The sequence below is a fragment of the Triplophysa dalaica genome, chromosome 12, assembly GCF_015846415.1.
Source record: "Triplophysa dalaica isolate WHDGS20190420 chromosome 12, ASM1584641v1, whole genome shotgun sequence".
Taxonomy (NCBI): domain Eukaryota; kingdom Metazoa; phylum Chordata; class Actinopteri; order Cypriniformes; family Nemacheilidae; genus Triplophysa; species Triplophysa dalaica.
This window is the reverse complement of record NC_079553.1, coordinates 4370049-4384010: the sequence shown is the minus strand read 5'-3', so window position 1 is coordinate 4384010 and position 13962 is coordinate 4370049. Positions and strand designations below refer to the sequence as shown.

The window sequence follows — 13962 nt, the reverse complement described above, 5'->3', positions numbered from 1 at the left end:
ACTTATTTGTTTATGCTGTTGAATAATGGAGGCATTACATATTTAAACTTTTATTCATTTTTTTAACAGTTGCCTATACAGTACTTAAATCTCACTGTTAAAGCATTAGACATTTACATATGTTACAATATCAAATGGATATTGCTAAACTTATTATGTCACCCTGGATCACAAAATCAGTCTTAAGTGGCAAGGGAACATTTTTAGTAAATGACAAAAATACATTGTATGGGTCAAAATGAGTGATTTTTCTTTTATGTCAAAAATCATTAGGATATTAAGTAAAGACGTTTCATGAAGATATTCCATAAAGTTCCTACCTTATATATATATATATATTTTAAAAAAAAATAAGAACTTCAAAGGCAATTTTCTCAATATTTAGATTTTTGCTCCCTCAGATTCCAGATCTTTAAATGTGTGTATCTCCGCCAGATATTGTTTTATCCTAACAACCCATATATCCATAGAAAGCTTACTTATTCAGTTTCCGGTGATGTAAAATTCTCAATTTGTAAAATTGACCCATAAGACTGGTTTTGTTGTGCAGGGTCACATATTAGGTTCAGAGTCAAATAAATACAATGTTGTAGTCCATTGTGTTTGCAGTCCATAACAGTCTTCTGACGCTACATGAACGCAAGATCGAATCCTCCTTTCCCAAAAATACATTTTCACATCAAAAATCAGATACAGGCATTTATTTTCAACAAAATGAAGGTGTTCAAAATTGTCCTAGTTAGTTGGCATCAATTTAATAGCCTACGTGGATAATCCATTTAATATAATAATTTACACACCATTATTATTGTATAATGTTTAATGTACAAAATTACTTTGTTTATCATGCTGGGTCGAAACAGAATGAAGTTTAATTTAAATAGACTCTGAATGAGCTTGTCAATGTCAATCTGATTGAGGTGGGCACTGGCCAAACATATGATGCAAGGCGAGGATACTGTTCAATCAAATGAAAGGATTAGCTGCAATGTCAGAAGTCAAGGTTGGAAGAGTGAAAGAGCCAGATGTTCGTATAGCTAAACGCTTAATGTTTGACAACTGTAGGCTATTATCATATAAATATTAGGGCCGTTCACATGTCGCGTGTAAAAACATGCACAAAACGCATTCTGCTTCGGTTTTTCCCTCTTTCTGGGGCTTGATTTGCGCTCCCTTGGGGTCTGGCGTTACTATTTGAGTGCGATTTACGCGACTCAACGTTTAAATAATAAACCCGAGTAAGCAACAGAGGTCCAGTAATGCCCACACAGTCGTGAACAGACGGAAGGGGTCTGTTAAAAGTTTTTGCATAAGGGCCCGGACCTGACTTGCTACACCAGAGGCTGGTAGGCCTATATATTCCCATTCCATTTTCTACTATTATTCTATCGCAAAAACATTTCGTTTTTTTAAGTAAATCTTAAACAGTTTCATGTTGATATTTGATTTCAAATAAACTTAACACCCAACCAAATAGTCTAGTATTCAAGATATCTACACACATATTGGTTCAACCTTGACACAGTTTCTTAAATCTCAAGCTGGAATATCAGATTGAGAACAGCCAGAAAACAGGCCAGAACCTCTTCCTGACAGAAAGCACAGAGTTCATCTATCTGTTGCTGTACGGTTTCATTCTTCTCCAGAAAATTCCAGTAGAAATCTCTGGGGTTTTCTCCATTCTTGTGATAGTGTCTGATCACCATGACCGCCCTATTTGAGGTGAAGCCTTGTGTTTGCTCCGCTGACTTATTTAAGATGTACATGTAGGCCTGAATCTGACAACAGTACTCGTGTGTTTCATCCAGCTGCGCACGACGGCTATCATTATTTGGTTTAGTGAAGAGTTTACCTACCATATCCCCAGTTGTTCCTTTACATTCGATCAAAATTTTATCTCTTTCTGCCCCCTTTGCATTGGCATTGTCTGTAATATCTGCTAAGAAGTCCAGTTTTCCACTGAGAAAGCCAAACTCTACTTTAGTATTTCTGGTATAACTCAAATTCTGGTCTCTGCCTATTTCACCCAACTCATGAAAGAACTTGAGGCATTCAATTTCATCTGCTGGGTTCTGGAAGAAATTACCAAAATTTTGGGAAGTTGGGGAGAGAGTTGACTCACTGCGATACTCTTTTTCCTCAATAGTCTTAATATTAACTGTCACACCCTTGCTAATATTTGGAACATTGACTCCAACCTGTAAATGTTTCCAGCTCCTGGTTTGTCTTGTCGCATACAAAGCAGGTGCGGAGATGGCTGTTGTCTTGTATTTGTGTCTGAAACCGAATCTGCAGACTGTGTTTGATGTGTTCTCACTCCACTTTGCTCTAAGTGTTTTCTCAGAGTCTTTACTTTTTCTAAAGAAAATCATCAATGTCATTTCAAGAACGTTACCGTTGTTTTTTAGTGCCAGTGAGTTCTTAACTTTTCTGCAGCCAAGACGTGGAATGCTGTTAAACTGGAGTTTAAAGCTTTCCAGGTCTTTAACAACATTCTGGGCTTTTTCAATAATGTCTGCATTTTGTGAGAGCAGGATGACTTTAGGATTCAAAACACCTTTCGGCAAATTGATGCGTAGTGCCTTCAAAAGTACCAAGTATTCACTGACATCCAGCTGACTTACACTCTCTTCTCTAGCGGGTAACTTCCTTATCACATTCACTGCTTGCACTTCCTTCTGCGATGTTTCTTCAGATGTTATCTCTCCATGAACAGATTTCACCTTCAAACCATCCGTAATTCTGCTTTGTCCCTTTGTATCATTTCCTATTTTAAAATTCAGTTTCTCTCGATCTTTTTTCTCCTCCATATTTCCAATTAATCCAACCTCCATCCTTATTTTCAGTTCCAGCTCACATAAACCGGCACCGTTCCATCCCTCCTCGTTATCCAACAGCTTTCCCTTTTTCCGACTCTCTTCTTTCCATTCACCAGCCTTCGCTGCTGCATCCCATGTTCTGTGTTTTATGCGATCCATGTTTTTATCTATTAAGTTTCATCCACCTAGAAAACATCAGAGCAGGGAGTAAAACTCAGAATGGCATGGGGAACTCAGCAGGGATGATTTAATCATTCCATGTTGCGTCACACTCTGTCATGTGCCCTGGTGCTCATTGTCAACCTATTCTTGTTCTTCTCTAATGTTTATCTGGCAGAAGATTTTAACTTTTTTTCAAGGATAACATTTCACTTTTGTTGAATAATGTGTTTAAATATTTTTCTCATAGTGACAAGTGTGTGGTTTACCTTACTTTTGTCATTCTTATGGCATTTGTGTGTAGACTACATTTCAACCCCAAACAACTTCCTTTAAAACCAAATTTAATTATAGTTGTCCTATTTGGTACCCATTCTACATACATATACACATACACAGATTTAACATATCTCCTTTAAAAAATATAAATATAAATATAAATAAATATAAAACTTACTGATCATGTTGAGGCTTACGTGGACTCCTGACTGTGTGTGTTATGTCATTATAGGTGGCTCAGGTGCAGTGTCATATGAATAACAGGTCTGGCCAGAATGTAAATAAGCTCTTCCTCTTTAGGAGTCTGTCAGTAAAACACTTTTGTTTTCTATACACCATACTTAGTCACTGTGTTTATTATTATTATTATTATTATATATCTTTCTGTCTTTCTGTCTTTCTTTCTGTTTTTCTTTCTGTCTGTCTTTCTGTCTTTCTTTCTGTTTTTCTTTCTGTTTTTCTTTCTGTCTGTCTTTCTTTCTTTCTTTCTTTCTTTCTTTCTTTCTTTCTTTCTTTCTTTCTTTCTTTCTTTCTTTCTTTCTTTCTTTCTGTTTGTCTGTCTTTCTGTCTTTCTGTCTGTCTGTCTGTTTGTCTGTCTTTCTTTCTTTCTTTCTTTCTTTCTGTTTTTCTTTCTGTCTGTCTGTCTGTCTGTCTTTCTTTCTTTCTGTTTTTCTTTCTGTCTGTCTTTCTGTCTTTCTTTCTGTTTTTCTTTCTGTTTTTCTTTCTGTCTGTCTTTCTGTCTTTCTTTCTTTCTTTCTTTCTTTCTTTCTGTTTGTCTGTCTTTCTGTCTGTCTGTCTGTTTGTCTGTCTTTCTTTCTTTCTTTCTTTCTGTTTTTCTTTCTGTCTGTCTGTCTGTCTGTCTTTCTTTCTTTCTGTTTTTCTTTCTGTCTGTCTTTCTGTCTTTCTTTCTTTCTTTCTTTCTTTTTGTTTTTCTTTCTTTCTGTCTTTCTGTCTTTCTGTCTTTCTGTCTTTCTTTCTTTCTTTCTTTCTTTCTTTCTTTCTGTCCGTCTGTCTGTCTTTCTGTCTGTCTGTCTTTCTTTCTGTCTTTCTTTCTGTTTTTCTTTCTGTCTGTCTTTCTTTCTGTTTTTCATTCTGTACGTCTGTCTTTCTGTCTGTCTGTCTTTCTTTCTGTCTGTCTGTCAGTCTGTCTTTCTTTCTTTCTTTCTATCTTTTTTTCTGTCCCTCTTTCTGTCTGTCTGTCTGTCTGTCTTTTCTTTCTTTTTTTCATTCCTTTTTTTTTTCTTTCTTTCTTTCTTTCTTTCTTTCTGTCTTTCTTTATGTCTGTCTGTCTGTCTGTCTTTCTTTCTTTCTTTCTGTTTTTCTATCCTTCTTTCTTTCTTTCTTTCTTTCTTTCTGTTTTTCTTTCTTTCTTTCTGTCTGTCTGCCTCTTTGTCTGTCTTTCTTTCTTTCTTTCTTTCTTTCTTTCTGTCTTTATTTATGTCTGTCTGTCTGTCTGTCTGTCTGTCTTTCTTTCGTTCTTTCTGTTTTTCTATCCTTCTTTCTTTCTTTCTTTCTTTCTTTCTTTCTTTCTTTCTTTCTTTCTTTCTTTCTTTCTTTCTGTTTTTCTTTCTGTCTTTCTATCTTTCTTTCTGTCTGTCTGTCTGTCTGTCTGTCTGTCTTTCTTTCTGTGTGTTTATTTCTTTCTTGTTTAGACAAGACAGACAGACAGACAGACAGACAGATAGATAGATCAGACTTTTATTATGTAAACTATGAGGACGTCATTTTTGGCGCCGGAAAAAGAATTGTAAACAGTATGGGGGACGGGGCTTTATCGTCTTTTTGAGCCTCATCACAATTACCGTTGTTTGAAGAATTTTAACAGTACTTGTTAAGATAGAAAATACACAGCGGAACTTTATCGGATCGATAACATAAGCGGCGCGGGCTCGACATTTCCAGGTGCTTGTTTTCGTCACGGGACAGAGATAAAGCAGTGCAGATCGCAGAGAGGTAAATTCTGTCTGTTTTGCACTTTGGGAGTCGCCAGTTTGCCAACATTTTTGCAGCACTAGCGGATCAGATGGGGGACGGACATGGTTTTCCCTTTTTCACCCATACATTGCTTCTCCATATAAAATTAATATTTGTGAACAGAATAATTTTGTCTAGTATTTAGTTCAATCGTGTCGCTTGTTCGTGAATATTGGACAGAAGTAATGAAGCAGACATACGCAGCTGGCAGTTTTCAAAGGGCTCTGTGTTCATTACAAATAATAACTGCTTTAAGACAATCTGATAATGCAGCACTATATATTAACGATTGTAAGGATGCTTAAAAAGCTTTTTTCAGGCTTAGTTGCTCCAACAAGTGTGTCCGCACAAAAGTGTTCAAACTACGTAACTGTTTTAATTTCACATAACGTTACCTATTTTAATTCATACCTTGTATTAAACGAATCATCACATCGTCTGTTCTGAATCGTTTGTTTATGCATATTTTCTCTGGTATTCTGTTACAAAGTTTGACTGACTGATCGTCCATCCAGTGAGCATGGAGGCAGGAGAGGACCAGACCAACTCCAGCTCAGCCAATAGCAGCACTGCTTCGGGGGGAAACTCCCGCCCCCCTCAGATAGCTCAAATGTCTCTTTATGAAAGGCAGGCTGTGCAGGTGGGTCACATAGCCCCTGCAAATCCCACTCAAAAGCCTGATTGAGAAGTGTAATCTAAAGCACTTATTTACATCAGAGTTTCTGTGGGTTTTGAAATGTGTTCACAGGCACTGCAGGCGCTACAGAGGCAGCCCAACGCAGCTCAGTACTTCCAGCAGCTCATGCTGCAGCAACAGATCAACAACGCTCAACTACACAACTTGGCCGCTGTGCAACAGGTTAGACCCGTCACAGATCAAGTGTAAACCATGAAAAGGGATTTAAGACAAGCAGCAAAACCTAGATTGGATATATGAAGAGTTGAGTTACAAAATAAAAAAACATGATTTTTGAAAAATGTAAATAAAACACATGAGTTTGTCTCATTTTGGAACCAAACTCTTCATATGAAATCAGACTTCTGATGAAAGACAGGAATAGTATGAAAATGTTAAGCTTCATCAGATCAAGGTCTTATTGCGGATTGTTGAGTTAACATAATAATATGTTCACATTTAGTATATATATAATAGGGATGCACAATCAATTATCGGCCATATCGGTATCGTATCGGCCGATGATAAAATTTAGGCCGATAAATAATGAATATTTTTTTCTGGATAAACCACTTCAGTTGCGCACTGCTCACAGTTAAAACCCAGTACAACAGTGTCGTTCTGCCATGATCATTCACTTACTTATCAGCAAAACATTTCTTTTGTTACAAAATGTAGATATTTATGAATGTGTAAATTATAGGAACAAAAGCATATTTTTTTGAAGCCGATTGCTCTCTGAATGCTTTCTGTCTTGACACATGGTAGACATGTGGCTATTAAAACCATTTTTCTGTGTTGCTCTGGAAGAACAGCTATAATTTGTTTATTAAATAAACCTACCAGAAAAGTTTAAAAGTTAAAGAATCTTTAATAAGTGTAAAGTAGGCTTGGTACATGATTTTCTTGGAAATGAGAAAAAATGGTTATCTTGTTTTTTGCGGTGATTTTTTTCAAATGAAAGCAGCTTTCCACTTCTTGCTTATAGATTTAGTCTCAGAAGATGTAATATTAATATTTAGATACTGTATAACCGGCAATTTTTTGATTATCGGCTTCCAGTGTTAAATAATTATTGGTTATTCGTAATGTACATATCTGTGCATCCCAAACATATATATCATTTTATAAGAAGTATTATGTTTTACACCTTTAATAATAGTCTCTATGTGTGTTCACCAAGTATTTTGTTTAAATAGTTAGCATTTTGCACCTTTACACACCCACGAAGCATGAAAGTTCGTCACTTGATCCTTATGGTGTCATTCTGCTAGAATTATGGTTAGACTTACAATTTGTTTATAATATTTTCAGGCAACTCTTGCGGCCAGTCGTCAGTCCAGCTCTCCCAGTAACAGTGTCTCTCAAGCTACAAGCTCAGCACAATGCACAGTGCGTATCTCTCTATCTGTGAAAATTGAAAACCAAATCAACAGTCAACCCCTTAAAGAACAACGCATACAGAATGCAAAAACGTGCCCTACCTCAGACTTGATTGATCAACTTTTGATTGTTGTGGACTTATATCAAAGTGTACAATATGTTTAATAAACTAAAGCTGTTGCTATGGTTTGCTTCTAATAGGTCAACTTAAGTACCACCTCTGGGGGCGGGACTTTGACAAACCCCCGTCCAATGGGACCCGCCAACTCTGCGACCTCATCGGCCCTTAGCCAGTCTGTGTTACTGGGCGGAAACTCGGGTGGACAGGGTCAGATGTACCTGAGAGTAAGTGTCTGTCATATGTGCATTATATAGAAAGGAGAGAAAGGTTCGTGATTTGTTGTATATGTAATGTTCGTCTAAGCTCGCCCTTTTCCTGAGGGTGTAATCTTACTTGGCTTTCCACCCACAGGTGAACCGCTCTCTAAGGGCACCTATCGCTCCTCAGCTTATTTTTATGCCTGGTGGTACGGCAACAGCTGCTGTGGCAACGGCTGCTCAACAGCAGCCCCAACCACAACAACAGGAAACAACTCCCACATCCACAAGTAACCAGTCAGACAATGATCAGGTGACATTTAGCTTTCTGACTGATACTTTCACACTTTGCCCTTATAATGTGTGTGATGCATCTGATAAGTGTCTTTGTTCCCCATGAAATCATAATGAATCTCTTTGCCTTTAGTATGAATATGTTCATTCAATATTCTTTCAATATTCGCAGTTTCTTCTGGCAATTTTTTTTTCATCATTCCATTCAATGCCCCTTCCTCAATTCTTGTTAATTTAGAAATAACGTCAACACATCTATCAAAACTGTGGATTTGTAGGGTCTTCGGTGGGTCTTTAAATTTTGTTTGGGTCTAAACAGCCTTAGCTGTTAAAGCAACAAAACATTGTCAGGCCCTTGGTTTTGGTTTCTTTAAACCTGAATCTGGTGTCGATCCGAACCTGCTGGAAACTTGACACATCACGTCCTAGTTGGTGCATGATCACCTCTTTTTAACCTTAATTTAAAACTTTCATCCCTTGTCTTTCTTAAGGTGCAGAACCTAGCGATGCGTTGCGTGTCCACTCCACGGCTGGCTACTGTAAAGACAGAATTTGCAGACAGGAAGGAGACAGGTAGTGAGCATGCTTAATCTCTGTACGCCTCTCTACTCGCTTCATAACTCTTCAACTGTGAAATGAACACCGCGTCTATGTCTTTGAAGGATCATACCCACTAAACCAGCAGCAACAGCAGTTTGGTCAATCAGCCCAGCAGATCCAACCCCAGGCTCAACCGCTCCCCAACGCCAAACTGCAAAACTTCTCCAACACCGCCAACCCCAGCATGTCTGGCCTCAACATGAAGGGCACTAATCAAACCGCTGTCACTCCACTACAAGCTGGAGTTCCTTCCAACCCTCCTTCCTCCGCCCCTTCCACTTCGCTTCCCCTCTCCCAGCTCCTCCTTTCTCAATGCCAGGCTCGAGGTGTTCCTGCTGCGACGGCTACGGTTACCCACATTCTGGTGCCCACCTCCAATGTTCCCACTTCATCCCAAGGTTACACAATGGGCACAGTGGCAGGCAAAACAAACATGGCTGCCCAGACCTTAGTGGTGCAACCTCTCCAGCAGACCGGGGCTAATCTGAGCACAGAGAAACTGGGTCACGGAACGGGGCATGTGCACATCCAGCCAAAAATGGCTCAAGGCCATCGGATGCCAGTGCAGATGCCCCCTCGCCAGCCACCTCCAATCCTTCCGGCACCACCCAATAACAGCCAAGTCACAGGGGGCCATCACCCTCCTCATATCCCAGTTCAGCTGGTCGGAGCAAGGCAGAGCACACAGGCTCTAGCGGTCGCCCAGGCTCGGGCATGTTGCGCCCAGCAGGATAACGCGGCTGCAATGGCTGTCAATAACTCCACTAGTAATGTAGTTACTATGGTAAAGGCAATGGAAGTCAGCGGCTCAGGCGTGTGCCTTAAAACACCCCAAAGTCTCCTTCCCGTGTCTCAGTTGCAGATCAATCAGAGCACAGGATCGAATCAGGGGAATCCTGCTGCAGTCTCACACTCGGTGGACGGACAGAATGGAGCACCACAAAGTGGAGATGCTGTGTTTGTTCAGTCTGGACCAACTCAGGTTAGTAGATAACAGATTTGTCCATGCAGTGTGTAAAAGTTTGTTCTGTACTCTGAAATGCAACCTACTCATGGGCTCTTTCTTCCTTCATAGACAAAACCGCTAGTTGGTCCTTTAAAACGGAAATCAGAATCAGATGCAACCCATGAGATGACAGCAGAGACCATCAATGCAAGTCAAGCACTGCTAGACTCCGCCCCTTCCCTCTCACCAGCTCCCTCGCTTGACACAGGTGAGCCCTAAACAGGGACAGTATCACTCAGACTCTCTTAGACAACCCCAGCCAAATGTTTCTACTATCAGTTTATTTCTCTATTTCTTTCTTATTTAGTTCCAGAGATGGCCTTTTCCACTCCTCCAACTCTCTCGCTTTCTCTCCCTCTTCCTCGTGGAGGAGGGCAGGGCGACCGAGCACCCGTCCCACAAGCTGTGGTCAAACCTCAAGTTCTCACTCACCTCATTGAAGGTTTCGTGATCCAGGAGGGAGCCGAACCTTTCCCTGTGAGTCCATTGCTTGATTCTTATCGTCAAACGCTTGATGCGAAAGCATAATTTGTTTTCAGACTATTGTGAGCAGGTAATCCTCTAATACATCTGACTTGTAGTTCAAAGCGAAATCGTGTAGATGTTTATTTTCCTATCTCAGCCTAATAACGCTAATGTTTTGGTAGCTTGACCCGCCAACTATATAGGGGCTATCAAAACAATGTTTGTTTGAGCATCACAACTAGCCCAACATGGCAGTCACTATTTGTGCAATCATGTATGGTACCACTTGCATCTCTGATATTACACACTTTGCTTTTAATATAACCTTTACTTTAAAGGTCCGATGTGTAATGTTTTGGAGGATCTATTGACAGAAATGCAATATTCTGTAATATACGTAACTATGTTGTTCAGAGGTGTATCAAGACCTTACATAATCTTTTTATTACCTTAGAATATTCTATCTATTTCGATCTACATACTTCTATCTTTCTAAGCTATTTCTACCTATATATGTGCGGGGTCTCCTTAGGCAAAGAAGCGAAAATGTGACGACATGTTTGTCCTGTGTCAGCCACCGTAGTGCTTCAAAAGTGAGAGGTGGATTGATCCGTTGGTTGCAATTTCGAAACTCACAGCTAGATGCCGCTAAATTTCATACACTGGACTTTTCTTTTCTTGTGTTAAGTGTTAATGTGATGTAAATGGAACACTCAGCTTTTCTTTGCGATTGACAGGTGACTGGTCCAGTGAAAGAGCGAGCAGAGGGCATTCTTCCTGTGGCTGTTCCACCCATCCCACATCCAGGGCACCACAACTCTAACTGTAAGTGTGTGTTGTGGTTGATGAAATTTGCACAAAACAACAATTAAAACTTCATGTGATCTCCTTAATCGTTCACTTTTTTCACTGTCCCTCTGTATATTTCAACAGTGTTGAAGTGTGAATACTGTCTGAATTTCGCACCCGCCAGCCAGTTCAGACGCTCCAAACGCTTCTGTTCCAAAACCTGTGCTAAGAGGTATTTAACCAACAGCAGAAAACCAAGACTAGTAATGGAATAAAATCTGGCTATTGCTATTGTTATTTCCCACTGTTTCCCCAAGACTGACTTCTTTGCAAATCATATCCCAAGAAATGGACATTCTAAATAAAATAAATGAAAAAGTGTGTATAAACTGAATGTATACTGTACTGGTCCGATGTGAACTTCTAGACTTGTTTTAGGTACAATGTCAGCTGCAGTCACCACTACCGCATTAGTCGGGGAATGGAGGCTGGAGAACGGCCACCAGGGAGCCCTGCGATCCCGGATGTTATTGCAAGACGCAGGGGTCCTCGCAGGAGCAGTTCTGAGATCGCCTGCGCTAAACTTGCAGGCAGGCATCTTCCCATGAAGGTCAGTTTGGAAAGATAGCGGTAAACCTCATGACTGTACATCTCTTGTATGATTGTGTGTAAACTCACAATCTCCTGTTTCTTCCTCTTGGTTCTGTTTTAAAAATGTCATAAATTAAAACCTGGCTTGTGATTTCAGTGTCAGTCTGAATCCAGTCATTCTGAAGATAACTTCAGTTGTGATGGTGAGGAAGAGGAAGACTTCCTGTCACTCTCTCCCAGCTCATCTTTCTCTTGCCCAAGACCGGCACACGGTGGTCCACAGTTGGAAGATACAGCACCGGGTGGCCTCCAAGTGGATGGGGACCACTTCCTGTCTGGCAACCCTGCTCATTGGCGTGTCGAGGAAGTTTGTCGGTTTATCTCTTCTCTCCAAGGTAGGTGCTCTTATCCTCCATGCTGAAGTTGAAGTCATCGTCTCTGCAATTTGTTCTGTTTACTAGAAATGTGCAAACCAAATCTCAAGGACTGAGACATCAGTTTCATAAAACATTGCAATTTAGAGCATTTACATTTTGATCCTGTCTGCCGTTAATCCAGGAACGCTTTTGTTTTATTATTTATTTGACTCCTCAATCGTGACATCTCTTCTTGTTAGGTTGTGAGGACCTGGCATCGCAGTTCCAGTCTCAGGAGATTGATGGGCAGGCACTGCTTCTACTAAAGGAAGAACATCTCATGTCCACCATGAATATCAAACTCGGCCCTGCCCTCAAAATCTGTGCGTCTATCAACAGTCTGAGGGACTGAACAAGGGAAACGTGATAAGAGCTTGATTTATTCCGTCACCAGCCTGAGAAAAGGGAAGAGAAAACAGATGTAGATGATTTGATGGCTGACGTGGAGATAATCAAGAGAAGGAAAAAGATCACAGCTGAAGATATAAACCAGAAAGACTTAAGAGGATACAAGTGATGCCTTATTAAATGCTAGGTGATTTACAAACAAATCATTTACCTTTGTATTCATCTTTAGCTTTGTAGGACTGTTATTAATAGTATTATTTTGAATGTTTGTTTCATATGATGCTAGATTTGCTAGTTGTCATTTAAAGGGATAGTTTACTCACACATGAAAATGTTTTATCATTGACCTTTGTGTTGTTCTAACCTTGTATGCCTTTTCATACAATACAAGTGAATGTTGACCACAGTTTTCCCTGGTCTCTTTGCATGAAAAAGAGCTGCTTGTATATGTGCTCCCTGCAAGAATGAAGTCACGTGGGTTTGAAGAATGATGGTACCTTAGATTTCATATTTTAGAGGAACTATCCCTTTAAATTGTTTTCCAACACTGTAACATATAGCCTTTAAGAAAGGACAACTAATGATCCTAAAACAGAAGAGAGCAAAGAGGTGGTGATGAAGATACTTTAAATGACATATGGGGGATGATGAACGCAATACTCCCAGATTTTGAATGTGCTACGTATTTTATATTTTTCACAAAGTGATCTCTGCACATTTAGATTAAATGTAAACGTGCAGTCCTTAAGTCAGTATGTTTGTGTCTTTCAGTGTTGGTAATGTTAAATCTTTTCAATCAAAGTATAAAGAGATTACAGACAGTAATCGTGACTTTTTAGTGCATTTGACTGTTGGAGTCAAGGATGTAAATAAGTTGCCTTTCTCACAGTGACAGTACATATGACTGTAATGGGAGTTTGCCTTTGACAGATGTCTCTTTCAAGAGGGGTTTCATTTCTCTTATCAGAACAACTCATCTTTTACCTATATGTGAATTCTGTACTGTATTTTATCTCGTACGCGGGAGGCTTTTAGATCCCTTGTCTGGGAGACCGTATATTTTGGAAAACCAGTATTTCTTCTGTCCATCAGCACTTGGCTATGGAAATGCCAGCTTTTTAGGACGTTCTAGAATCCTACACATTAAATAATACTATGAATCTCATGCGGTCGTCACAGAACCATTGCGGTTATTTCAGCAGCCATTAGTGATGTCATAGTACAGCTATCTCTATTTCCGTTCAGCCTGTTGTAAGGTCATTGATGGTCCGCAAACTGCAAGAGATGGATAGCTTTGACATGTCATATCCCTTTTTTTCAACAGTAGATGATAGTAGGAGCTCAGCATCAGTATTTTTGGGTACAGTTCACCAGCTTTGTGTGTAGATGACTATTAGTAGCTTTACCTGAGAACTTTGCAGCATCTGGAGCAGGTATGATAAAGTTGTGTGAATGCGTATGACAGTGAGGGTACAAGTTGAACTCTCAACTTGTGGCTGAAATAATATGTATGCATAAATATTGATGAATATTGCTGTTACATGAAAGCCCAATCTCTCAAGATGGACTGTTTTTTTTGTTGAGAAAATCATATTTACAATGTAGTTAAATAAAACCAATATTACAGTTGTGGGAACTGGAAACAGTGTTTGTAAGTGTTGTCAATTTTATTTTATATAAAAAAACACTCCACAGCAACAGAAATACTGTGTTTTCTTTAAAAATAAATACTTAATTTATCCATCTGAAAAGCTACTACAAACCATCCCTGTTTATAAAGTGAGAATAGTAAAATAGCTATAAAACTGTACTCATTTGGGACAGGGCCCAGTTCAAATGTATTTA

General features: G+C 39.4%; 2 protein-coding genes across 3 annotated transcripts; one reads left to right on the top strand and one right to left on the bottom strand.

Annotated features, from left to right (window-relative positions):
* Positions 1-89: 89 nt before the first annotated feature.
* On the bottom strand, positions 90-7315 carry LOC130432615 (uncharacterized). Of its 2 annotated transcripts, none has more exons than XM_056762068.1 (2): positions 7200-7315; positions 90-3004 (listed from the first exon to the last, which is right to left on the bottom strand). In XM_056762068.1, the coding sequence occupies exon 2, from the start codon at positions 2976-2978 to the stop codon at positions 1530-1532; it is 1449 nt and encodes a 482-aa protein (XP_056618046.1). In that variant the 5' UTR covers positions 2979-3004; positions 7200-7315; the 3' UTR covers positions 90-1529. The 2 variants fall into 2 exon arrangements, with proteins under 2 accessions (XP_056618046.1, XP_056618045.1); XM_056762067.1 differs by lacking the exon at positions 7200-7315 and adding an exon at positions 3436-3635.
* On the top strand, positions 4988-13765 carry phc1 (polyhomeotic homolog 1). Its single transcript, XM_056762066.1, has 15 exons — positions 4988-5210; positions 5722-5871; positions 5980-6090; positions 7222-7299; positions 7492-7635; positions 7763-7921; positions 8394-8475; positions 8565-9484; positions 9578-9716; positions 9816-9985; positions 10711-10798; positions 10907-10994; positions 11201-11372; positions 11511-11748; positions 11970-13765. The coding sequence occupies exons 2-15, from the start codon at positions 5752-5754 to the stop codon at positions 12119-12121; spliced, it is 2661 nt and encodes an 886-aa protein (XP_056618044.1). The 5' UTR covers positions 4988-5210; positions 5722-5751; the 3' UTR covers positions 12122-13765.
* The last annotated feature ends 197 nt before the right edge of the window (positions 13766-13962 follow it).